Here is a 23,942-nt window from a genome sequence, read left to right as displayed (position 1 = left end):
GAACAGAATTCAGCCCTCCTCAAGACTAGACATAATTACTGTCGTCCTAGATCCCTTGGTTTCCTCATAGCAGTTAAGGACACCAAGACCCAGAAAGATAAATTCTCCCATGCTCCCAGCCCTGGGTCAACTGGTAGAGCAACCCCTGCATCTTAACCAGGAAGCATGGGATGATTCAACTGCTAGGAACAACAAGCCTGGCCATTACACCACTTAGGATGCCTTTGGCCACTGGTAGAAAAAAAAGAAAAAGAAAAAAACCCACCCTTAAACAATCTGGGATGAATTACAGAATAGGAAATCCAGAGTTAGGACCAGTTTCAGGGTTGGTTGATTCAGCAACTCAGTGGTCTCCTGAAGGATCTGGGCTCTCTCTTTGTTTCTTGCTGCGCTTTGCAGTGTGTGGTATTGCCCGGGCCCAGGCCCTGAGGCTGGTCCATCATGGTCCCCAGAGAATGGCAGCACATCCAGGCCTCATACCTACCTCCAAAATCACCACCAGAATTAGTGACTTAAAAACTCACTTTCTTAACAACAGGGAGATCTTTCCCAGGAGTATCTAAGCAAATCTTCTCTTAGAATACTGGGCAGAACTTGGTCAGGAGCCCATTGTGAAACCAACCACAACCCGGAGAAGGGATTGGGCCATTTGTGATTTACCCCTGGCACTGGGATGAAATCACTCTTGCCTGAGTGACAGGAGGGTTGGTGGGAGGAGTAGGAAGGAGTGGGAGAACTCTGCCCAAGGATGAAGCAGGTAGCCAGGGTGGTGAGAGGACCATCAACCGCATCTGCTGTACCTGACTGAGCTGACTCCAGGCTGCCCCTCTCTCTGGACTCACTCTAGAGTCAACTGTTTCATCCCTTCCAAGCTTCTGAGAAACTGTTGTGATGGCATGGAGGACCTAGGAGATGGCCAAGACCTTGGCCCTTTTCAGTAGTGTGAATGCTCAGAGAGGGCCCCTCTGGACCTTATGCTGGCTTTGGGTAGAACTTACTGAGTTTAACCCAGAGTCAGTAGTGTGGTGCTAAGGCTGGAACCTCAAGCCAGGGAAGATAGTGGGGCTCAGTCCCTGGGAGTCAAGAAGTAGCTTTGGGCATAAGCAGACAGAGATTTTTTAAGGTCTTCTTTAAATCATACCAGGACTCTCACAGTTGGCCTACCCTGTGTGTGACAATAAATATAGGAAATGAGAAGCAGGAAGGAGTGTTGCCACAATGTCTTACCTAACCCATGTGCTAAGAATTTTTAGCCTTGCCTAAAAAAATGATGTTTGGATGGTTGACTCCTACGTTCTTTGCTTTTCCTTTTCTTCTTCCTGTGTTTCTTTTTATTTGTTTTTGATTTTTAAAAAAGAATGAACTTTTTTTTTTTTGTATTGGGAAAATAAAGCCACCTTTATTTGAAGAAAAGAGATATTCATACTTGTCATTTAAAACAGTATAGAAAATCCCCACCTCAAATAAAATGTCTGATGATCACTTTTGTAATATTTGAAAATAAACCAACTTTATTTAAATCAGTCAATACCAATCAAGACTGGGAAACATATTTATAACTGGTTAAGAGTCATGAGGAAAACACTCAGCTATATCTTTATTAAAAGGCATTTTATGTTTGTTAAGGCTTGAAAGCAAGGCCTGTTATTTTATCGCCACAGTTAAAGGTCTTGAGAAAATCAAATAACCATCAGTTGGAGTGTCTTTATAAAATGAAATGCTTGTCCTTTTATAAAAGCTAAGCATCTTTTGCTAAATGAGTCAACTCCCTAGCTTAAAAAACAGAACTATCAGGTGGCCAGAAAAATACTACAAATATCAGCTGGATACTTTATATTTTAAATATATGCATAGTTAACATTGTGAAATCTCTAACTATATGTAAAATACTTTAGATGAGTGGATTCTTAAAACTATGTTTTGCCAAAAACCAAAACCAAAACCAAAACCAAAAAACCCAGATTACTTTTACAGAAATACAGATTATATTAGGCAATATTTTATTTGCTTTTGGTAGTTGAACGGGAGGACTGGATCTATTTCCTTAAATAACATTAAATACAATTATGCACAGTTTGGATCATACCTAATTATGAGATGAAAGGGATCCGAAACTAAGCTGAGAGAGTTTTGACCAGGGGAGAAGAATGGGCACATGCTGCCTGATTTGGATGGCAGAAAGTGATAGACACAAGGCCCCGGGTCGAGTGCAGAAGGTCCCCAAGGCCATTGACGAGATCACTTATGTTCTCCTAATATCAGAATCCAGTGCCTCACATGCACTCTTCTTTTTCTAATGCTTTCTTCAGATTCTTCTTAATGTCATATGAAAAATAAACAGGAAAGTGATACCTTGAGAATCACTGAACTTAGTTTTAGCCTTAAGTGTCTCTTCTTTCCAAGGAAGGTGGCACCAGTGTCTTGATCCCCTGTGCAGCTGAACTGGCTTCTGGCCAGTGGGGATGAAGGTGAACCACAGAGGCACCTGCTGGACACCTGCTGCTTCTAGACCCATTTAATATTAGATGCAGATTTTCATAGTGATGGTAGATTCTTACTAGACACACCTGCCCTTCCTGCCTGTCTTCTCCTTCATGCTATTTGTCTAGGCCTTGTTGATTCCTGGGCCTCTTAAATGGTCAGGCTTTCTCTCTTCCCGATGTGCTCCATCTCATGATGATCCTAAAACCCTTAGTACTGTCCATCCACAGAGCAGCCACCACCAGGCACAGGACTGTGAAAAGTTTCTGTGGCTTTATTTGATAAATGCCAGGAAATATGGCCCAGGAAATCTCACTTCTGTTGTGCTCTTTTCAAAATGTTTTTGAGACAGGATCTCACTAAGTTGCCCAGGCTGACTCCAAAGTCACGATCCTCCTGCCTCGGCCTCTTGGGCAGGTGGAGCTAAGGCATGCACCACCCACCTGGCTGGTGGCTTTTCTTATGTGAAGATCAAGATCCTACCAGGGACCTGACAGCAGGAGGAGGGAGCACTGAGGACAGTGCCTGTATTTCCCACTTCTCAACTCATTTCTTTGGTTGCCAGGTGGCTCCCAGACCCCTTGCCTAAAAGGAGAGTTACACCCATGACTGTGGCTGTGAATTTGTCAGACACTTGTCTTCCTTTGTCAGGAGACAAAGGAACTATGCTCTGGATCAATCAATATGTTACTTATCAGCTAATCTTGCACAGTTATTAAAATAGTATCCAATCCCTTCTCTCTGGGCCAACTAACCTAAGAGGAAGTCCTGAAGAGGTGGGTCATTTCAACTCCATAACTGAGTAAGGGGTAACTGGAGTGTGACTCTAGTTTTCTGCTTCTGCCTCTTATTAATCTACCCCACAAAAAAATTGGGATGTCGAAATCAAAAGAGACAAATGAATACAAAATAAAATAGGATCTCAACACAAATAAATCCCATTTCTGTGTCAATGAAATGTATTCCAATGTCCTGATATTCATTCAGGGCCAATTATAAGAATGATCTCCTTTCCAAATTCTCTGGAGTGCAGAGTCCAGACGTGAGCTTTCAGTTCTCCTCAAGATGGTTCCTGACCTCACCACACCATAGCATGTGACAAGGTTAAGACTAAAGTCCAGAGAGTCTGGAGGAACTGAAGAAAAATATCTTTTGGAAAAAAAGGAATTAGAAGGTAGTACTATTAATATTATTGTTATTTTTATATACATAATTCTAAGCCAATAGTCAGTTGTATTATATGATGATCTACTGCTGAAATATAAAGGTATTTTTGAATTAAGTACCCAAAAGAGCCTGCTTTCTCTAACCCCTGCCCCTCTTTAAAATGGTTATAATTTATCACATAGTACCCCTACAGGGCCTAAATATTGCTGTTTATGTAAAATTAACTCAAACACAGAAAGAACATCTAGAAAGAACAATATTGACTTGGTTTGGCCTGTTTGTTTTTTTAAAAACTTGACAATTGCTGGATTCTGATATCACATCAGCCTCCTTAGCATTCTGTGGACTCCCTTGGGCTGAGCAGCTGCTCCGCCTGGGTGCCTCTGTGTGACTTTGCGGGTGACTTTGCAGTGGAGCCACCTGGGCACAGGAGAGTGAACCGCCTCCTTCTTCTTACAGTGCTGTAAAATCAAGAAGTTTCCGAAGAACTGCAAGATTTCACACTAACCATGAGACCTGGATCCTTCCAGCTCTCAGGCCCCCAGAAGACCAGTCTGGGGCCTCTCCTCACGTTTCCTCACCCGTTCTCCATTTTAAACATCTCCAGGGGCAGTTTCCAGAGAGACTGTGGAAAGGTTCCTTTAGGGTGGAAATGAATCAACTCATTCTGCCTTTTCGAAGCTCTCTGAGGCTTATAAATTGTCCTCCTGAGAAACCTGGCTTCTCAGTTGGCTAGTCGGGAGAGCCCTCTTGCTTCCTCCCCTGGTTTCATCAATGGGTCACTCTTTTTCTTTGGAGCTCCCTGGAGGCAGGTGGGTCCAGTGATTGCTTGAGTTAGGATTTGTTGATGTTTCCAAGGACAGGATCGTGCTTTCCTGTCCTCGCTGAGAAATGAGCCACGTCCAGGGGCTTTCCGGCACTTGGGAGCCTCGCCCTCCACAAAAAGCGACGAGGAAGGAAGGATTGTGGAAGGCGAGGGCCAGAGGCTGATGGATTTCCTCATGGCGCAATCATTGGACCAGGGAGTTGATGATTGGTTCATTTTTCTTAGTTTTCCTCTGCACAGGTCCCCAGGCTCAGGCAGGGTAAGCACTTCAAGCGGCGAAACTTGAGGAAACAATGACTAAGGAGGGAAATAGTAGCTAGAACATGATTGCCTTCATTTCATCTGGCAGCCGAGTCTGATGGATGGTAGTAAAGTTAGCCCAGATGGGTACATTTTTTTCTTCAAGTTCAAACCGCATGGCTTTCCCAGTCAGAAAGGCCCATGGAAGGTCTCCCTAAGGTGTTCCACCATTGTGCTGCTTCCTGAGCACAGTTCCCATCCAACAGAGGCTGCAGCCAAATTGGCCAGGAGCAGCTGCCTGATGGCACCCACTCCACACACCTGCATCCAGGTGCAACTTAGAGAAACTGGGAAAATAGTTTTGGCCAATTTGTGGGTTTTTGCCATAAGGTTGGGAGTTACATGATATCATCAGTCCAAGACTTAGATCATGGGAGAAAAGACCATGTTTACCAGGGAACATCAAGCCTCAGAATGAGCTCCTTTACCTTCACCCACCCCCCTCCCTCCTCCTGTCTGCTTTCTCACGGACCACAAGCCACTCACTGATAAGCACAGTCAAACCTAGGCATGAAATTGCCCATGAAACACTCACTCCTAAGCTAGCAAACCCCATGGCTGGTAGACCCTGTGGGCCTTTTGGCAACAACACTACTCCCCCTCCCCTCCCCATCCCGGTCACCCTGGTTCAGAACTGCATGCCACTTCCCTTCCTGGAGAGCCAAACAGCACAAAAACCTGGGGTCAGCATCAGCCAGGTGCACAACAGCACTGCAGTATCCTTGGCACTGCAGTGAATTGAGAATGTGTCTGAAGTGACTTTGCAATCTGGCCTTCAGTGCCCAAGGACAGCAGTGTCCGAAGCAGTGAGCTACTGGAGGTGTGTTTGCCAGATGTCTAAATCCCTGGGCAGCTCCCTTCTCCCCCAGTCACTGTGTTTCCCTACCAAGGCATGGATCTCAAATAACAACTCAAATGGCATTTGTCCTCGGCCTTGCAGTTACTGACAAAGAGAAGGGAAGATAAGGAGCTGGTGGTGTGTGTTTCTAAAGCATCTGAGTGATATTTTGATATTGGCAGAAGGGACCAGTCACCATCAGGCAGGTGGGTTCTTCAAACTGACCCCAATACACCGATCCCAGATCAGGCCAGCAGGCAGAGAGGTGGTCTGCTTCTGTCCTCTATGCTTGCCAGATTCCTGCGTAATTAGGCAGGGGATGGCGCTGACCTTAAAAGATGATCTCAGGAGGGAATTCCGGTGATGCCAGCAAGATGTGACCTGATTTACAAAAAGAAAAAAAAAAAAAAAAGTTTCCCGAGGCATTGAGGAAGAGGAGTCTGTAGAGTGGAGTCCTTGGGGAGAAGGGGGGCCTTGTGCACCAGGGACAGGCATTGCAGTGCTCAGGATCTGCTGAGGCGCTTGGCGACGTCGGCGTAAGCCAGCTCGATCTCGCTGTCCGCGGCACAGGTGTTGGTGAACTCATCCCGCGCGTAGGCGTTCTTGAGGTACCGCCACAGGCCTGTCATCTCGGCTGGGAGATCGTAGTTGCGGTATTTCTTGGCCACAATCTAAAGAGATGACAGAGGGAGACGGTGTGAGGGCAGGGAACAAACCACCAGGAGGTGTTGGCGGCCCCCGCGGTGAACGAGCTTCCAGGAAACCTTTGGCGCGTCACCATGCGCCACCAGGCGCCACCAAGCAGAATGTCTGTAATGCAAGGGGGCAGAGCTACCTGGATATTATCTTCTGTTTCTGAAGTGTAATTTTCCCTTTGACCTAGTGGTTTCACTTTTAGGGATTTTTCTCCCCCCTTAGGAAATAATTGTGGATATACTTAAAGATTTAGCCACATAATTATGATCGCAGGACCATTTCAAACAGCAAAAAATAGTGCACAACTCTAATGTCTAACAATACAACAATACACAAATTGAGTAAATGCTTTTTGTTTATAAATACAATGGCATACCAGAGAGCCCTTGGAAATGCTGCTGCTGAGGGGAAGCCAGTGAGCTGCAAAATGTTTCCAGTAGACTGTTGCATTTAATGTGCAATAGAACACATTTGGAGAAGCCCGTATATATTAACAGTGGTTATATCTGATTGACAGCATTAAAGACATTTTTTCTTTTCATCTTTCCTTGGTCAATATTCTTTATATATATATATATATATATATATATATATATATATATATATATACTCAGGGGAGTATATATATGCCATACTCAGGGGACATGAACTAGAAGAGTTTTGAGAAAGTGATGTTTGTGTTGTTGCTAAACAGTAGCATAGCGTTTTAAAACTTGGACTTTGGATTTCAGTGAAATGGATTTACAATTCTGACTCCACTTAACAGCTCTGTGACCTTGGGCATGTTAGTTAGCTTCTCTGAGCACCATTTTTTTTTTTTTTTTTTAATCTCTAAAATGGAGGTAATGATAGGAAATACCTTAGTGTAGTAGGTTAGTTAGTACACAGAAAATGCTTAGAGGAGTACCTGGCACATGGTAAGTACTCAATAAACATTACCTCATTGAGGCCTAGCTTCCATCCATTTGCATGCATTTCCTTTGTGAATGGTAGTAGGTCTTTTGAATGTCCCTCTAGCCAGGGCAGCTTTGGACAGGTCGCCTGTGCATCCTCTGCCATCAATATGTGAAAATTCATAGCTATTTTTCAACATAGGGCCCTGGTTTCACTGCACATGAGCTGGTCCTGCCTCTAGCCCCTGGGAGCTGGGTAGGGCTCCCAGAGAGCCGAGTCACTCCCAAGGCGCTGATTCTCTTTAGAGAGGGTCCCTGACCGCTGGCCCTGGGATCCTCCTGCTCAGAACCCCCAGGGCAGCCATGCTGTGTTTTCATCTTTCATCTTTCCAGTGATGTGCAGAGCCTGCAGGCAGCTGTGCTGAGGGGAGGGTGACAAGGGCCTGTGGCACGAAAGGCTCACTCTCCCGGAGTTGCGCATTCCCATGAGGGTGCGTTCGTTCCCTTCCATGTTCCACTTTAGAAATTCCATTACAAACCTAAGTTATCGTCTACCCTGAATCAAAGTACTGTTTTAGTGTCCTTTTTCTCTTCCCTAGCTCATGAGGAGAAGAAGGACAGGAACCGCAGCTGCTTCATTGTGGACCCCTCCAAAATCTCAGTAATGATGCAAAGCCAGTATCAACAGCAGCAAGTACCCACTCCCCCTGTGTTCTGCTTCCAGGGCTGCTTGAAGCACTGTGAGAACTGTCACTTTATTTATTCCTAAATAACTTCCTAAGGAGGAGTTTATTATATTTCAATTTTACAGAGAAGAAAAGTAAGGCACAGAAAGATTAGGTGAGTAGGGATTCAATAAAGAGTTGTATTTAATCTTTATAGTCTTCAGTTACCCAAACATCAAAGTATATATCTTAATTCTGTTTGTTTGTAATAGAAACAAAACAAATCTCTTAATTTTGCTTATTTGTTTGTTTTGAAGTGCAGGGGATTGAACCCAGGGTGACACAGGCTAGGCAGGGGCTCTACCACTGAGCCATATCCCCAGTCCCCAAATCATTTCATTTTAAAGACTGAAGCTCCTTTACAAGAGCAAACTGAAGCCAAGGGAGGTGAAGTGATTTATACTATGTTGCACAGGACACTAATGAAACCAGGATCTATTGAGTAATCATGACTGTTTATCGCAGGCCTTGCTCTCTAGTCTGTGGTTCTTTCCACTTAGCCACAAGGCCTATATAGGTGATCAAGAAATGAGCCAACTCAGAGATCCTAGTTATGAAACTAATATTGCTGCTACGGCTCAGAGAACAATACCCCTGGGGCTTTGACATGCTGAAAGCCCTAAGGAGCTGCCTCAGGTTCAAAGTCCCTCTAACTTTGTCTTGCTTCTCCTCCTCAATCACAGAGATGAGCTCTTTCTGGAACCCCCTTATCTGCATGAAGATGAGATCCCCAAAAAGGAAGACTGTGACTGTGCCCCTGCCCCCTGCTCCTGAAATCTCATTATCTGTCTCAGAAAAGAAGAACATGACTATAACCACACCTGGAAGTGTGGGCTTTTTTTTTTTTTTTTTTTTTTTTAATAAGATACTATCTGTCCCTCAGGCTCATTCAAATTCCAAAGAGAATATTTCACAAATGAATTTCTGTCTCTGGGTCCATTCATCTCCCTAATAATCATTTAGGACCACTCAGAATTGCCACATTATCCATCTCCCTCTTCCTAAACTTGGCCATCGGTGAGTGTCTGGACCAGGACACCTCAGTGTCCACAGATGGACAGGAACCCGAGAGTGAGCCAGGCAGAGCCAGCAGTCGAGGATGTGCACGCAGCTCTGACGTCCTAAGCAACCCTCATGCTTATGTTTCAAATTTACTCTTTCATATGAAAATGGTTAGCTCCCATAGCCTAGAGTGAGCTCTGGCATCTGAGGCCAAACTGGAGGCCTGACTTGGCTCCCCCTTCGCTCTTTCTGCACTGCAGAGGTTTGCCAGGTCCTGGAGCTGATAAGCTGGATCAGCAGAAATCCAAGGAGACAGGAGCCCAGGCCCAGCCTTTGTTCCCTCGCAGGCCATCCTCCATCTGATCTCCAGCTCTTCCGAGAACAACCCACTGAACTTCCCCCAAGGACAGGGGTTTCACTGAGTCACTGAGGGCTGCAAGGAGCTGAAGAAATCAGGGGGTGGTGCACGTGGCCGGGGAGAATCATTTGTTTGCCTTATTCAACAAATGATTCATCACTGACTGATGGATACATGTTGGAGTGAGAGAGGAGAGAAGTAAAGGAGGAAAAGGAGGCAAAAAGGGGTCTAACCCATGTCCCCTCTTTTAGGCAGGAGAAAGATGAATTCTAGAAAGTTGAAATGCTTGCCCTCAGCCGTGCTGCAGTTGGTGGTAGTTATAGGACTAGAACTTGATTTCCTGATCTTTCTATTATATGGCTCTGACACAGTATGACTGAACAGGGATCATACTGTCCCTAACCGTGCTCCTTATTCCTCAGGAAAAGGTGAATAAAGTATTATTTGGTGGTGGGGCATTCAGTAAGTAATAACTCCCAAGTGACATAGCTTCACTGAACCAAGGATATGGTCTGGACATGAGGTGTCCTCCAAGAGGTCCTGTGTTAATACAGGAATGTTCAGAGGTAAAATGATTGGATTGTGAGAGCTGTCACCTAATCAGTCCATCCTAGTTTACAAGGACTAACTGGGTGCTAACTATAGGCAGGCAGGGTGTGGCTGGAGGAGGTGGGCCCCTGGGCATGAGTCCTTGAAGGGTTCATCTTCCCCATGGCTCCTTCCCTTTCTCTCTCTGCTTCCTGGCTGCCATGAATGAACAGTGTTCCTCTACCATGTGCTCCTGCCCTGACTCTCTGTCTCACCTTGGGCCCAGAGCAATAGACTCAGCCAACTGTGGACTAAGACCTCTGAAACTATGAGCCAAAATAAACTTTCCCTTCTCTAAGTTGTTCTTGTTAGGTTTTTTGGTCACTGTGATGCAAAGCTACCTGACACCACTTTCAAGTGACCATTGGCTTGGCCTTAAGCCCAGTGTCTTCCTATAAATAGATTGTATTGGCCCACCCCATAAGCACATACTTCCCTTCTGGTTTCCAGCTCTGACCAAGGTCCCGTGGGAACACCAGTGAATGCCCAGCTAGGTGGTAGCAATGCAAGTTGGTTGTGCCATGATTGGAGGAAAGCCTGCATTTCTAGCTCAGGTCTTCAGCTGAAAAGTCATAGGTATAATGTACCCTGCAGAGGAATGGTGGAATCTGAATCTGCTTAGCAAAGGGTAGAAAGAAGCTGGCTACCATAAGGTTACACACACGGCGATCAAATGATCTATCAATGAGTATTTATTAAAGGGCTACCAGGCATCTATCATCATGCTTGAAGAAGGCCCTATCCCCACAGAGCTCATTGTCTGGCTGAGATGATAAGATATGACGTGTATAAAAATAGGAAACAGTTAGATGGTAAAACCCCATTGTATTTTTTTTTTTCAAGCAGTGAGGGTTAGAAAAGGATGTGGGAAGAAGTGTTAGCTTAGAGAACTCTGGGGGTTATATTTCCTTTTTTCAAGAGGAGGCACAGGAGAGTGGGCCTGTGTTGTTTCCGAGAACAAACGAGATGCAGGGCACATGGCTGGACTCCATATAAAGAGAGATATTTTAATTATCAGAGCTGTCTGTCTAAAAGGTAAACATGGCTCACCAGGCAGAGGGTTCCTTACCACCCAGAAATACACCATCACAGCCTCCAGAAGCCTGTCACAGGCTCAGCAGAAATCAGACCAGTTTTTTGGGTTTGGAGATTGTTTTAGGTGGCCTCTGAATTTCCTTCTTCCCAACTCTCAGGTCCTAAGATTTGTCATCTAGGAAAATACCACACATGCTGCAGATGATAAGGGCAAAGAGAGCTAGGAAGTGCCCCCTGCTGCCTCCATCTCTTCAGTCGATAGATGAGAAAAGAGTTGCTTGCTACTCCAGGGACCTGCTACAGGGCCTGTGCACAAAGAAATGTATGAAGACACACGAGGGCTCATATAATGGAGATGCTGGGGTGCGGCCAGCCAAAACTCCAGGAAGAGGCTTTGGAGTGATAAGATTATCTGCAATACTGATACTGCATTTATTTTATATTGAGCCCCTACCATATGCTAAGCATTTTCACATCATAGCTACTCTCCCAAGAACCCTAGGGTAACCAATATATACCTATTTTATAAATGAAAACTGAATCCCAGAGAAGCTATGCCACCAGCAAGCAAGCAGCAGAGGCTGACCTTGGGTCCCTACTTCAGAGCCCAAGATCTTGACTTCATCCACCAAGTTGATCTCACTAGCACCTGTGCAGAGCATTCCCTTACCTTGACCACATGGAGCTTGGGCAAGAGATTGCAGTCAGCCAGGGTCAGCTCATCCCCATCCAGGAACTTACGCTGGGACCCCTTGTCATCGTCCCCACGGGTGTTGGTGTCAATCTCCTCTGGCAGAGGGGTGTTCAGGTAGTCATCCAGTTTCTTCAGTGCCTTGGTCAGGCCTCTCTCAAGGGCTGGCAAAGAGGAGCAAAAGAAGGGCATTTAGTCAACTCTCTTGTCACTAGATACAGTCACAGGGTCTTCAGAACAGAGTAACTCATCCTGACTGGTCTCCCTCATCATTCTGCCAGCTCACCACATGCTGCGGAATACCTGGTAGCCGTGAACATGAACATGATAATACACCTGCAGTACAAGTGTATTTAATGACCCCCCCAAGCACACCCTAACAATGAACATTAGATATCCCCCTTTTTTGGAAAACATATAAAAGTAGAAATAAAGCAGTTAGGATAAATGCCAAAGTCTCTGCAGTGCTTATCTCTAGTGCAATAATCCTAGTCAACTTTTATTTTCTTCTTATGCTTATCTGTATTTTTGTCAATATTCTACAATAAACCCACACATTAATTTTGTAGATAGAAAGTACATAAGTAAGTAAATAAAAACTGTTTAGAATTCCGTGGATAGAGATGCAACCAGATTTTATGAAAGCATTAACTGGCTAACCCAATCCAGGTTCCAGACCTTTGGGAGCCATGCCACAGGGCCGAGAGCAGCAGCCCTGATGGGTGCTGCTCCCACAGGAACACGGGGTACCAAGGACGCACACTAGTTTAACCCAGGGCAAGTTGTCTACACCGCAGAGCCGTCCCGAATGGCAGGGCCAGCTTGCCAGGCAGCAGTGTCCCCTGGAAGTGTGCAATCCCAGTTGTATAAACACCTGTCACAGATACAGCTCAAGGAACAAACACCCAAAGGAGGAAGATGTGGCAGAAGAATTTCATAGACCTGTTCAAATAATTATCTATCAGGTAATTCATTTAGACACATGAGCTGAGCAGAGTACCCAAAGAACAACTGTGGGAAGTCACTATCACCAGAGGCCTTCCACACAGAATCTCAGTCCATTCCAGTTGTCGATCACTGACAAACACCTTCCACCTGAGCACTGAGGGTGGCCTTGGAAGGGATGGCTGGTCGGGTGGTTACCCACTGCACCTGTGTGGTCAGCCCCATCCGCAACGGTTGTTTTTCCAGACTTTGGTTTAGAGCCTGCCACGGAGATAATGGGAGTCAGACCTGATGCTCCTTCCAGCAGATACAAGGGAGCTGTTGCCTGCGGGAGAAGCTGAGGGGACTGTCCTCTTGTTCTGATTTTCCCAGATGTGCCTTCTGTAGCCTCTCCTCCCCTAGCCCGCTTTTGTCTTTTTACAGAAGGCCTTTTGTTTGAGACAATGGAATGACACCAGCCCAAGAAAAATCAATTGAACGCTTACTGGAATGTGTGCAGACCGGCTGGAGGTTGGATGTAGTTTCTCAATACTTCCTCCTCCCTGGTGTGGCATTTGAACTTGGGCTTCATCGTCTGCTTTGTGTTTCCAGTTTGGGAGAACAGAATGAGCAGGGCTGGGAAAAATGCTTGTATTCCCCTTAGTAACTGTCTAGACTGTGATGGGATTACCAGACTGTTCGAGGGCAACGGCAGAGGGAGGGTGGGTCCTGGACCATACTCATTATGCTTTTCTCCCTGAAGCACTTGTGATTTGTACTCCATTTGTTTGCTTACTCAAATCCCTCTACCCCTTTTTCAGTTATAAAGACTATGGTGAAATCTTGGTTATAATGGAAAAAGGAAAAACTAAACAGAGTGCCTGTCAAAATTTGACCCACTGACATCATCCAAGAGACCTTGAAGAGATGCAGGAAGGGAAATGTGACTTTGTAAATTGTAATTCCAGGTGCCCCTTGGAGACCTAAGCAAGCCACAGCTCAAATCTGTACCCAAGTCACTGGCCTGGGAACTATCATAAAAATTGGTGAAGAGGACTAGAGCAATGATCGAAGCTCCTTGCAAGGCCCGTTCTGAATAAAATTCAATAGGCAACAGCGGCAGATGCTTAAGCTTCAAGGTCCCTTATAATTGCATAGGTGTCTTTTAAGGTCTTGGGTCTGATTTCTAAAATTTTTATCTGTTCTTATTGTTTTGACCTTAGATTCTACAAATCCTGCACAGATAGTGGTCCTGCAACTAGGTGTGAACTTAGATAAGTTCCTCAACTTTCCTGAGCTTCAGTTTTTTCATTGCAATAACAAAACTAAAGATACCTAACCTTCCTGTGGCCACTATGAGGATTAACTCAGAAAATGCAGGGACAATTCCTGGAGCACAGTGCCTGGAGCACACAAGGGCGATGAGTCAATGGGAGTTATTGCTTTGCATTACCGCATGCAGTGCTCATTCTGCTCACTGTCAGTCACCCCATACTCTTGGTGAGTACATTCCTAAAAATTCCAATGTGCAGTACTCAATGAGATGTTCTAAGAAGCCCCAATTTGGAGGTCAGGTCCCTAGAGGGGAAAATCAACAGCCTGGAGCTTGGCTTCCATTACTTACTTAATGCACAGCCATAGCCCTGTCCCTCATGCTCCCTGGGGATCGGCCTTGGTGACAAGCCATATTGTCAGGCACCATTAGAGGTAAACTGAGGCAACACACCTGTGTGCTAAAGCACTGCTGAGTAACCAAATAACAAATGGCAGCACCCATATATTCTCTGCCAACTCTTTCTCTCCTACCTGCCCACTCTGTGCTCCGACCCTGGCACAATCTGGGATCACAGAATCGAATGCTCTCTTTTGGCTAATGGCACCTAGGTCATGAAACCATTCATGTTGAATGTTCTGCTCTGGTAAGAGGGGGAGTGTCTGTGAAGGAAAGCAGAGTAACCAGAGATGTTAATTCCTTCAGTGTTTGTATTTGAAACCCCGGCTCCAAAGGGTTTCCTCAGGGTAGCTGGATGGGACGACCTCAGCAAGTGAGTCTGGGGCCCCGGTACCCAGAGACCCAGGATCACTATCACACACCCAGGTACTTGATGGATACCCTGTCTTTTTACTGCTTTCTCCCCCTCTTTGCCTCTGTTCCTCATAAAGATTTATTCTGTACCACACACAAATGCACTGGGTAAAATATGTGATGAGGAAACAAGGGGAATAGTTCATAAATATTTTCAGCCATATGCAAACAATCTCAAATTTATTTTTCTCTTTTTTAAGGAGGGAAAAAAATCCACCCATTCCATGATCACTTCCAGATTCATTGAGGTTGATATTACATAAGACCTAATATTGTTTTCTCGTCATAGAGAAATAATGTCTTGGAAACAGCAACTTGAGCTAAGAAAATAATATAGTCTTACCAGTATGCAGAGGCTGAATGGGGACCCAGGAGCCAACTCTGTAACCCAGCCTCCAACCAGTTCGTGCAAGCACAGTTTGCACTGGTTTGCTGACAGCTGGATGCAGCTTGGGGACTGATGAGCCTAAGGCCAGCAGGACCCCTGGGGCTCTCATAATCCATGTGGAGAGAGGGCAGATGTCTAAGGTGGTCTTTGAAAAGATGGGAGCAGGTCTGTGGGCTACGTAGTGTCCCATGCATGGCTCTCCTCTGGCATGTGCACTTGAAAAGAAATAAGAACCCAAGGCCCACCTCTGGCTGTCTTCTGCAGCCTGGATGGGTGTCTCTTCAGCTCTCCTGTGGAGAAGGAGACGGTGAAGGAGCTGTCGGGTGCTGGCCCTGGGCTGAGCGCCCTCTGCACTGTGCTTTTCCCTTCGTTGCTTCTCAGTCCCATTCCCCAGAACCAGCAAGGAAATAGAGTCCACCAAATTCTGAATTGACCCAGGGAAGGGTTCGCCACCAATCACTTAAATGCACAAGGAGGCCATGGCGATGGGGAGTATTATTTATCCTCATCTCACATAAAGAAACCAAGTCTTAGACTTACGTAGGCACACCCACTTGTGCAAGCACACACAGTGGGGTCCTTAACACCCTCCCCACCACCCAGGATGCACTAGGGCAAGTCTCTTGTTTGATTTGTAATTGCTATGACCTTCTTTACAAGCTCCCATGCCCTGGGTGGTGGGAAAACTGCAGCTATAATTTAGTCCATTCTGGATTATAACCTAGTCTGCTGTAATAATCCAAATATTCCCTTTAGAGAATTCTCAATCTCTTTTGCATAGAAGAGCTCAGTTTCTCAGAGAACCTCCCTCTTCCTTGCTCTGGGGCTGCTGTGACCTCATGCTGCTGGGGGCTGGGAGTTCTGGAATCTACAGGGCAGGAGGCTTTGGGAAGCCGATATAGGTCCTACCTCTCAATTATGCTTTCTTCCAGAGGAACCATGGGGATGTGGTCCCTAGGGGTGGGTCACAGGTGGGCTGCCTGACTCCCTCCGAATTCTGGAAAGATCCCTGAACTAAGCAGAGCATAGGACTCCTAGAAACAGCTCTAGTTCCCTCACTCCTGCTTCTCTCTTCTTCTTTATCCCCAAGTCCCCTGAGCTAGAATAGGTGGATTTTCCTTTTAGTTTTCCCATGTCAAATGGTCCATCGGCTACAGAGAAGCAAGACTCCTGTCCTTGGTACACCACCAAAAGGACTGCCTGGACTCCACAAGTTGAGTCCTCCCGATAGGTTCCTTGATGGGTGAAAATTGAGAGATAAAAGAAAGTAGGAAAATTTTAAGATAATTGCTTAGGTTATAGAGATACTGGCTTGTTGGAAATGTTGTTTTGAATATTGAAAACTGAATATCAAGTTGCTTTTTTTCACTTAGAATTTCTCCAGAGCTAATGGATGCCTAGGATGGATTAGAATCATATATATATATAAAGGTAACAAGAAACATATTGTCAAAATACTAGCCCTAGTTCTCCTACAACAGGAGAAAGGCAGAATTTATAAACAGGCTGTTGGATTCTGAAACCGAAGTTTCTCCCATTCTGCAAGGCCACTTCTGGATGCCAAGGGCTGCCCATTGCTCCTGGGGCTCCACCTGGCCTGACACATGCTATGGACTTGCCTCATCCACCATTATTTCCCTGGCAAAAGGATATCACCCCCTCATGTCCTACCTTTCAGCTAATTTGACAACATTTGCATTCTGTTATTAATGGTTGATTTTAGTCAGGTTCCTTGATACTTTCAGTGACCATGATTAGGAGCTATCTCCATGTACAGCGCCTCCCAGGGTCCTTCACACCATTTCTCAGCAACAAATGCCAATTCTGCCTGTGCTCGGGCCAGTGCTGTCACATAGTCTATGGGACAGTATAATGAACAGTATAATGAACAGTGAGAAGTCCACTTGGATTTTGCAGTGAAGCAAGAAACACCTAGATACTGAGAAATACCTGGAGGATAGAATGCATTTTGACTTTTTATCTCATTTGAGTTCATGTGGACATAACCAAAGGGCATAAGAAGAAGTGCAGCTGTGGTCCAAGGGAGACCGCACCGTGATTTCTCTGGCCGTCATGTATTCTTGGAGAGAAAAGACAAAGATGGCAGCCTTGTTGATATTTGAAAGGTGACAACTGAATGATAATTATTGTCGGTAACAAAAAGATAACCAGTAAAAAGAATTTAATGTCACCTTTCCCTCACCTTTTGGAGGAACGATGCTTTTTTTTCCATGCCCAGCTATGAGCAGGGAGGAGAAACTAAGAAGCCAAGTTACCCAAGGCCAAAGATCAGGGAATGAGGGAGGCTGGGGCAGCACAGGGACCCAGAGAGACAAGAAGATGGGGGCAAGGGGAGGTGTAGGCCACGCCGGCAAAGTGCCTGTTCTGTCATATTCTCACAAATTGAGACCCTTGAGGAAGACAAAGATGTTCTCAGGGGATTTTTAGGATGCCAGGCTTTGTGATGGGCAGTGCAACCCCTTCTTCCCTCCCCCAGCACAAAACAAAACAAAACATAAAGTTCTACATTCATTTCTTGGGTTTGGGGAACTAGTCACAGCCAGGAAATAGGAGAATGAAGGACCGTGCAAAGGCAAAACTACAAAGCAGGACAAAACTGGGGTTCTTGCATCCATGGTAGTCTTCTAGAAGGGCCAGCCCACAGGGGTGGCTCATCTTCATGGTCCATTTGTCACTTAAAGCCTGTCTGCACCAGGTCCTCAGGGCACAGGTTTCTAGAATATGGGGAGGGGAGTATCTTTAAGGCTGGGTGGGGTCCCCTCTGCTGTGCCTGGGTCTTCTGGCCAGATTTACATGCAGTGGTATTGTCAGAGGAGGGACAGAGGGAGCGAAAGTCAGGGTGTCAGAGCTGTGCACTAAGCCCACCTGTGGGGATTGGTGATAGCAGCAGAGTGATGCATTTTAGAGGCCTGAGCTAAGTCCTGTCTCTGCTTATGGCTGTTCACGGCTTGCCATGAAGCTTCTGCAGCACCTGGTGCAGAAGGGACCAAATAGGGCTGGGGATGTGGCTCAGTGGTTGAGTGCCCCTGAATTCAATTCTCAGTACCCTCCAAAAAGAGGAACATAATAAAAAGCAGCTATTATCATTGATTATTATTATTGCTGTAGAATTTAAGCTTATGAGAGGATAGGGGAGAAGAAGACACTGGTGAGGATGAGATCAGCTCAAGGCAGAAGTTTAGTGCTGGAAGTGAAACCGAACACCCTAGAACTTCTCATGTCTGAGAAGGATCCTGGAGAACTCAGGATGAGGCTCACTCTTAGATTTCCCAAAGCATTAGGGGTCTACAGTTGTCTGAAGCAGTCGCTTTGGGTGGGGCATTGTTCTCTCCAGCTACAGGGGTATGTCACCTCTTCCTGATCTGATCATCTGGACAATTCACATCCACCTTTGGCCTCAGGCTGGGAACACTGGACATAGCTTGACAGCAAGGAGGATGTCAAATCTGTCCTAGCTGTGAGGACCCAGGAGCTCACAAGTGGAAAGCAATTCCCAGACCTCTGTTTCTAGGCCCCGGTGAAAGCAGAACAACTAGAAAGACAAACAGCAATTTGTGAGAAAGTAACAGACAAGGACAACTCCAACAGATACCCTAGCATGCTCTCAGGTGGCAGAGGCAGGGCTCCAGAAGAGTTCAGAGCACATGCTGCCTTGGGTGTTGGTTGTTCTCGAAAGGATTCTGGCCTTGGAGGGAGGATGAATTAAATGACAAGCTCCTGTAGTTCTTTCCAAAAGAGGCCAGTAAATGATTCTTCACTCCAAAGACAGGATTTGAATTTTGTGTCTGGGGTAGACTGGGGCACAGGACCCTGTGGGATGTCCCATAGCCCCTCTTGGGTGGAGAGAATCACTGAGTCAATGGAACACTCTGATAGATCTCAAAGGAACCCAGAGGCTTTTCCTGAAGGAAGAGGTATATTCCCCACCCAGCTCCTTCCTCAGTAGGATCCTTGTGAAGCACTCTCTTTGTACTTAGCTCCACAAATCCATTTGTATATGGCCTGCTTGGAAGGATTTTACCCAACGATGATAACAACACACACACACATTTTATTTTTTTTTAAAGGCAAGAGAGACTTGGGCTATTACATAGCTGTGTTTAGAACATCAGCAGGATAAAGAATTCAGGCAACTTCAGCATGCCTTTCATATATTTTCAAATATGAAGGGAGGTATGGATAATGTAGACAAGTTCCAGGTCCAGATAATTTTCTAAATCTTCTCAAAACCACAGTAAATTATCACTTAGGTCTTCAAATTTAGGTTTTCTTTGGTGTATACAATCTGTACCATGCAAACTCCCCACATGTTTATTTATCAACAGAAGAGGGGGGCGGGGGAGACTCTGAAAGGAGCCAGCTGAGAGGGAACAGCAGAAACACAGGAGCGAGCTGGCAGTCTGGAGCCAGCAGGAGAGAATGTGTTCCTGATTAGGAAGCAGGGCCCTGACTCTAGCCATGGGCCGGTGGCGACCCCTTCTGGCCTGTCCTTAATCAAAGAACATTCTCCTGCATCGTTCACAAGAACACGTATGTGTTTCCTATTAGGTGTTCCAGAAACTCATAAATGGTTGTAAAACCCATTGTGCTAATAGAAAAAACGATATAAGTGCTGACTGAAGCTATTAATGCTAGTTGTAGTTTATGTAGCAGACGGAATCAGGCTGATATCTATGCGCTTTTCATGGTTATTTTGTAAGAGGTTATTTCTAAGCATCAGGCCATAGATTAGGTTTACTGTGGACGGTCAAACATTGGCAATGGTCTGGTCAGGGAGATTCTAACTTTTCAGTCATCCGGTCCAGTTGGCAGACCTGGTGCTTTTCAAGTCTTTCTCCCTCAGAATACTCAGGCTGAAGTGATTTGATCACATTTGTCTTGTTTCACCCTCAAATGGTCACATCTTTCATATATAAGAGCCATATGCAAATTTTAAAAATAGCCACCCTGCCACCTCAACTCTAAATAATTACTGGCTTTGGTAATTCTGTGAATATCTATACATTCTCTTCTAGTTGCCTGTTCTTTTATTTGTTAAATAGTCCTCTAAAGGGTTCCCTGCGAGCCAGGTTTGGTGGCCCTTGTTCCTCAGGGACTGTGAGGTCAGGATTCAGTGGTGAAGCTGGGGCTTGCTGAGTATATTTAGGAAACACATGGTAGTCATTCAGCGAATACCCATTGGTTTATGAACTGATTTGATCACAGTTTCCAAAATAACCTACCCATGTTTAAAAACTGAGCACCACATGCATTTTAAATAACGGATAATATTAAATGTGTAACACACGCAAGTCAAGGGCCAAGACCACAGGGCCAGCTGCCTGGGCTGCAATCCTGGCTCTCCCACATACTAGCTAGCATAGGCTGCTTGACCTCCATGCCTCAGTTTCCTCATCTGCAAAATGGAGATCACAACACAGTGCATTTTATTGGGTTGCTGGGAGGTAATACTTGAGTCCCTGCAGAGGACACAGTAAGCTGTCATTATGTGTAGGGTATGAGTTGTATGGGAATCCAAGTGTACCCCCAAAAAGCTCATAAATTCTTAGATCCAAGAAAAAAGCTGCTCTGGTCCTCTCAGTAAACGTGGTACTTGACTCATTCTCTGCCCCGAGGTCACCCACAGCAGCGATGCAGTCTTCTTGCATTTCCTAAGCACTGACATGAGCAGGGGTGTTCAGCTGGCCCTTTCCTTCTGACTGTGCAGCCAGGCCTGCAGTCTTACCACTGGAAGCCTTCCCCTAACAACCGGGAAATGGGACAACCTTAGAGTTTGTGGGTGACAGATGCTTCCGCAAAATTCCCCAGGTATGACATCATCCCCCAGCTCAGAGCAGTTCCCAGGGCCCTTACCCACCCGACGGACTGCAGTGCGGGGGCAGAAGTCATCCCTGGGTGTTTTAGTTGCACAGGTTTTACTGCATGAGGCTTACATCTTCAAAAATTTGAAGTAAGAATATAGCAAATTAAGTGTGCAATTTTATACTTCTGTTTCCTAAAATCTAGGAGGTGTAATGATTCAGATTTTGTCAACCACAAAGGAGAATTTGAAATAGTGTTTCTTTTTTTGGCGTGGCTGGATCAGATATTTTCACCATAGGGGGAAAATACCTTAACTTGAAAGTGAATTATATGCAAGAATTCATTCCCTGCTTCTTTGTTACTAATAGAAAACAGAACCCAGATATATTTTTTTTCAGGGTAGCAATGTGCCCTATCTAAAATACTCATCTCTCCAAACTCTCAGATTTTCAGGAGGCTAAATGACCAAGTTCTGCCTAATAGGATGCAAGTAGAAATGTACCAAAGGGTTTTGGGGAATAGAGGACAGCTGGCAATGCCTGAAACCCAGGTGTACTGTCTGGAAGCAGAGTAACCATCGTATCACATGAGGATACAAGTCACACACCGAAGATGGAGAATCTTCAGTGCTCTAGGAACTCAGATCCATAAATTGTTTAAGCAACCATATTTGCCTGGGACTCTCCACTCTCTGAACTTCTTGTTATGTGAGAAAAGCAAATTCCTATTAAGAAATAAACATTTATCAAGAGTACTTTGAACAGGGTATGGCACATAGTAAAATGCCTTATAGGCTTTTGCTAAGTCAAATAAAATAAATATTTGCTTTAGCCACTGTAATCGAGTTTCTATTATATGTAACCCAACACGACTCTGCCAACATATATATGTATTACTGATTTTTCATGATTCGATTTTTATTTTAGCATCTTGCACAGTGTCTGCTACAGAATGAGTATTTGTTGAAAGAATGAGCTGTTCAGTGGTGTTTCAAGGAAGATGCAGGACCCCAAAACTGTGTGACTCTATATGTTCATGTAACTGATTATGGCTCTTTAGAGGGTCCACAATGGTTCCCTGTCTTTGTATAAGGATAGTGCTTGGCTTCTTGGGAATGGATGAAGGTATTCTATTTGTGTGGCCTGGGATGCCCTCCTGGGGGCCCCAAGCTCCTCGTCATCAGAGACTAAAGAGAAGCATAGGTTACTACAACCTGTGTCTCTCTGTCAAATGACACGGAACTGAGGCAGAGAGCCAGTCCTGGTTAAAGTATTGAGTAAAATGCATCCGTGGTACCTCCAGTGGAAACAAAACAAGAGCAACTGTCAAGGCAAATGTCAGTCAATGGTCACGTGACTATCAGAGTGGGTGGTGCAGACCTGAGTAATCACATAGTGGAACCCTTTCCTCCCAGGAATATTAAAGAATGGAAGAGGTTCTGGACAAAGGCATGGAGAAAACTATTTACCATGGTCCAGATCATTAAATACTTCTTCCACCAGGGTTCCTAGAAAAATAATTTGCTCTCTGGCTTCTAGCTGAAAGAGCACTAGATTTTAGCTTTCTGTGTTTTCCCTTTTGACTCTTGGTGAAGTTACAGCTTTAACACCAAATATAGTTTTCCTTGAATGTAGCTATAAAAATGAAGGCGAAAAGAAAAATACACTTAAGCAAACACCACAGGCAGCACACTGATGGTCTCAGAAGAGAAGGGCTCAGATCTTTATAGCCTTTCAATGATGGCTCTAAATTACATTTTTTTTAAACCTTGAAGCTCCATTTCATATCACAGAGGTTGTAAGACCATTGTTTGGTCTCAGATGAAAGATAGCTCTAGTCACAGAACATCATGAGCTTTAAGTGAGATCTGGGATGCTTCAGAGAAAGATAACCCACGGCATAAAGTGAACTGCACTGTGGTTCAGGCTTAACAGGTGGGCTTCCACAGGGAGCAGGGAGTAGCTTGGAGGAAATGCCCTCTCCACTCCCCTGACCTTGATAGGTAGGGTGGGCCCATTCATCCTCTCTCAGGTGAAGGAACAGATAGTGGGGGCATCTTGAAGTGTTTGGGATATGCTTTGCCCATTCATCTAACAAATATTAATTGAATACCCACTCTGGGTCGGGTGTTGATTTGGGCTCTGGGGATAATAATGATGAGTGAGACTCACCCATGCAGACAGCTGCCCACACCTGCTCCTCAAAGAATCGTCCTGAGCCAGCAGCATCAGGATCACCTGGGTGCTTTCAGGACCTCTTCTTTCTATCCATACTCTGTGGGAGCCCAAAATATGCCACCCCAAAATATAAAGGATTAGTGATTGTGTTGAAGACAATTAAGAAGATGCAGATGCAGGAAAGCTCTTTGCCTTCCTCCATTTGTCTAAAAGTAGGATGTAGATTCACAAAGGCAGAGGGTAGGAACAAAAGTTAACCATGGAGGACAACTTTGGGCCCCCAACAACTTGGAGATGGCGCCAGAGGAATCCACATGAGGAAGTTTTACCAACCAGCCTTTATCTGCCGTTCATTTGCCTTCTCACAAGCTGCTGCCCTGGAGACCCAAAGTCCTTCTCCCCTGTCACCTTTCTAAAAATGTTCAAGTGTCCTTTGTTGAAGATGCCATGTTAGCTGGAATTCAAAGTCACTTTGTTGGTCTGATTGCAAGATAAAGAGAAGAGCTGTTCCATACTGAAGTCCTAGATGTGTGTGTGCCCTCAGCTCACGATGCTGCTTGGGCTCACCCATACACAGTATGTGTGCTGGGAGCCTTCCTGAGAAGGCTTCTAGAGAAGAACTGTAAAGAAAGTCAAGGGTTTCAAAGTCAAGGTCCTATGCGGTGACTTTTCTTCCAACAAATTTTCCTCCTTGATAAATTCAGGATACTAGACAGTGATCCCGATTTCAACTATGATGTTTTAAATAATAGTTGCTTGTAGCAAAAAGTTTAAGAGTCAAGCAATGCCTGCTGTATCCTGGCTGTATCTCTGGCTCCATGGTGTCTGTTGAACAACATCCACAGGCCTCAGTGTGCCTGTAGGTGAAATGGACACAGGGTTGCTCATCCTGTGTGGACAACATAGTGACAAATTTGCCAGAGAGAGTTTATAAATTGGGGTGG

General features: G+C 45.2%; 1 protein-coding gene across 2 annotated transcripts in view; it reads right to left on the bottom strand.

Moving 5' to 3' along the window:
• Positions 1 to 1,483: 1,483 nt before the first annotated feature.
• The window catches only part of CLIC5 (chloride intracellular channel 5), a 149,100-nt gene continuing 126,641 nt past the window's right edge, over positions 1,484 to 23,942 (bottom strand). For both annotated transcript variants that reach the window (XM_079147156.1, XM_079147157.1), the window contains exons 5-6: positions 11,580 to 11,764; positions 1,484 to 6,283 (exon numbers count right to left, since the gene is read on the bottom strand). In XM_079147156.1, coding sequence (XP_079003282.1) covers positions 6,116 to 6,283; positions 11,580 to 11,764 — 353 coding nt within the window. In that variant the 3' untranslated portion in view covers positions 1,484 to 6,115. The remainder of the gene's footprint in view (positions 6,284 to 11,579; positions 11,765 to 23,942) is intronic.

The sequence above is a fragment of the Sciurus vulgaris genome (genome assembly GCF_902686455.1).
Source record: "Sciurus vulgaris genome assembly, chromosome: 7".
Lineage (NCBI taxonomy): Eukaryota > Metazoa > Chordata > Mammalia > Rodentia > Sciuridae > Sciurus > Sciurus vulgaris.
The sequence above is the reverse complement of the archived record's forward strand: the minus strand, read 5'-3'. Positions and strand labels throughout refer to the sequence as shown.